Source organism: Marmota flaviventris, chromosome 6 (assembly GCF_047511675.1).
Source record: "Marmota flaviventris isolate mMarFla1 chromosome 6, mMarFla1.hap1, whole genome shotgun sequence".
Taxonomy (NCBI): domain Eukaryota; kingdom Metazoa; phylum Chordata; class Mammalia; order Rodentia; family Sciuridae; genus Marmota; species Marmota flaviventris.
In genome coordinates, this window is record NC_092503.1 from 122832333 (window position 1) to 122834998 (window position 2666).

The window sequence follows — 2666 nt, forward strand, 5'->3', positions numbered from 1 at the left end:
ACCCAATCTCTTTAAAGTACCAACTCTGGTCCCTGCCCTCCCTTCTCATCATTCCAAATTCAATTCTCCTGCCAAACTGGGTGAGTCTCATAGACATGGGGGTCCTGCTTGGCACGGGAAGGATTAGAAAATGAGGATACTTTGGTATGAATGAGGTCTCTGGATTGTACTGTGGAGATTTTGAATGCTAAATGGATTCTAGCATGGAAGTTCTCTCAGGTAATTGAGAAATGCAACACGCCCACTTGCGCACATTCAGATTCTGTCAGACATTGGATGTATTTATTTCTTAGTTAAATTAGCAATATATTATCCTTTTCTCCATTTCTGGTAAAGATAAAAGAGGGCAGTTAGTGTCTTTCTTAAGGATGTCAGGGAATCAAATGAAGCTGGGAAGGGACTCAGGTCTCGGGTCCTCAGGTCTGCTTCCTCCCTGAAGGATGTGGCACTCCAGCTCAGGGGCCACTTGGGAAATTCTATCTTCCACTCATCTCCATGGCCACTGGGGATACTGGTCTCCTCCGGAACCAGTTAGGGCTCCAGCTAGGCCTGTGGGAGACTGCATGATTCTCTGGAGGGCTTGGGCCACGGTAGGTACCATGGGGGTAGTAGACAGCTGTGTCTAAGATGTTTCTCAGGGACAGGTAGTTTCTCTAGAAAAAGAAGAGACAGTTGTTTCAGAATCATACCCAAGTCTTCACCATGGACTCCTTTAGAATCATCTCCCTCTTTCACCCATCTCTCTCAGCTAACACTCCTCCCTCCAATATGTAGTCCTTTTCCAGCACCCTTTTCTCATAGGTCAATGGTTTTCTATGCACATTGATTGGCTCTTCTGGTTCCAACTTGTTATTTTTATTTGTAACTCTCTTGATCTCCATTTCCTTCTTACTGGCCCCTGACTAGAAGTTTATGCTGTTTATTCTGTTTCTTTATATTCCTGCTGCTCCTCCCCACAGGTATTAGGCACTCACCATACAAAAGAAGATCCCAGCAAAGAGCCCCACAGCCACTACAATTGAGACGAGGGTGATGAGGAAGATTTCCCAAGGCTCCAGGGACCCACTGGGCTTCACCTCATTCACTGGAGTAGTAATACTTGTACTAATTCTGTAGAAAGTTGTGTGTATTCCAGTTGAAGCAGGTGTGGTAGAGACTTTGGAGGTTGCATTTGATCCAGGGTTGGAGGTTGTGCTCATCCCACTGGAGGTCACACTGAATCCAGTGTTGATAGCTGTGCTGACCTTATCAGATGTTGCACTGGACACAGCATTGGAGGTTATGCTGCCCTCATTGGAAGTCAATGTGGATGTGGTGTTGGGAATTGCATTGGTCTTAACAGAGGTTGTAATGGATGCAGTGTTAGAGATTGTGCTGGCCCCACTGAAGGTCACACTAGATCCAGTGTTGATAGCTGCACTGACCTCATCAGAGGTTGCACTGGACACAGCAATGGAAGATGTGGTATTGGGGGTTACATTGGCTTCAACAGAGGTTGTAATGGATGCAGTGTTAGAGGTTGTGCTGGACCCACTGGAGGTCACTCTAGATCCAGTGTTGATAGCTGTGCTGACCTCATCAGAGGTTGCACTAGAAACAGTGTTGGAAGTTCTGCTGCCCTCACTAGAAGATGATGTGGAAGCAGTGTAGGGGGTTGCATTGGTCTCAACAGAGGTTGTAATGGATATACTGTTAGAGGTTGTGCTGGCCCCACTGGAGGTAAAATTGATTGCAGGGTTGAACGTTGTGCTGGTACTATCAGAGTTCAATGTGGTTCTAGGGCTGGAGATTGTATTGGCCCTACCAGAGTTTGCAGTGGAAGTAGTGTTGGAAGTTGTGTTGGCCCCATTGGAGATCACACTGGATCCAGTGTTGGCAACTGTGCTTTCACGGGAGCTCACTCTGGATACAGTATAGGAGATTATACTGGTTCCTCCAGAAGTTGTACTGGATCTACCATTGGATGTTACAGTGGTGGTTTGGTTGAATGTTGAGCTGGTTGCCATGGGGGTAGATATGTCAGAGGCAGTTGAGGTTTCACTGGAACCTGTGTGGGCAGATGTGCCTGTAACACTTGTGGTTATTACTAAAGATAAGTAATATCAAATATATGTAAAGCACATACACTTCCTGCTCAATGGTTAGTTAAATTCATTACATGGATAATTGTATTTAATGTTCACCACAGCCCTTCAATGTAGATATTATTATTATCATCAGCTAAGGTAAAGAAACTCAGGATTAGAAACGGTGGTGGTTGTCCAAGTTTATATAGCTAGGATTCATGAAATAGGAAGTTGAATCCAGGCTATTGAATTTGTACTTAGCTAAGTCACTCTCTCCTTCTCATCCCCAATGTAAGAGTTACAAAACATAGGCTTACTCATAGATAAACTTATTCCATATTCTGCTATAGAAGATTCACTACAGATAAGAAGAATCATAAAGGAAGTATACAGCTAGGGCATGTAGAGCTCAGTGACAAAGCTTTTGCCCAGCAGGTGTGAGGCCATAGATTTGGTCTCCAGCTCTGCAAAAAGAAAAATAGGTAATCCAGGATTAGGTGACACTAATATGTTTAGATTTATTCTTTTTTTTTTTCCAGTACAGGGGATTGAGCCAAGGGCCTCATGCATACTAGAAAAGCCCTCTACCACTTAACTATA

General features: G+C 44.3%; 1 protein-coding gene across 1 annotated transcript; it reads right to left on the reverse strand.

Moving 5' to 3' along the window:
• Positions 1-476: 476 nt before the first annotated feature.
• On the reverse strand, positions 477-2006 carry Muc21 (mucin 21, cell surface associated). The gene is made up of 2 exons (XM_027923077.2): positions 975-2006; positions 477-653 (listed from the first exon to the last, which is right to left on the reverse strand). Exons 1-2 carry the CDS (start codon positions 2004-2006, stop codon positions 477-479), a joined length of 1209 nt encoding a protein of 402 aa, XP_027778878.2.
• Between the last annotated feature and the right edge of the window lie 660 nt (positions 2007-2666).

Bases quoted from the DNA above. Each gene is read 5' to 3' on its own strand.
- Muc21 (XM_027923077.2), bottom strand. From the start codon at position 2,006: ATGGCAACCAGCTCAACATTCAACCAAACCACCACTGTAACATCCAAT. The intron at 654-974 runs GTGAGTGCCTAA...TTCTTTTTCTAG, and splicing joins CTGGGATCTTCTTTTGTATG to AGAAACTACCTGTCCCTGAG.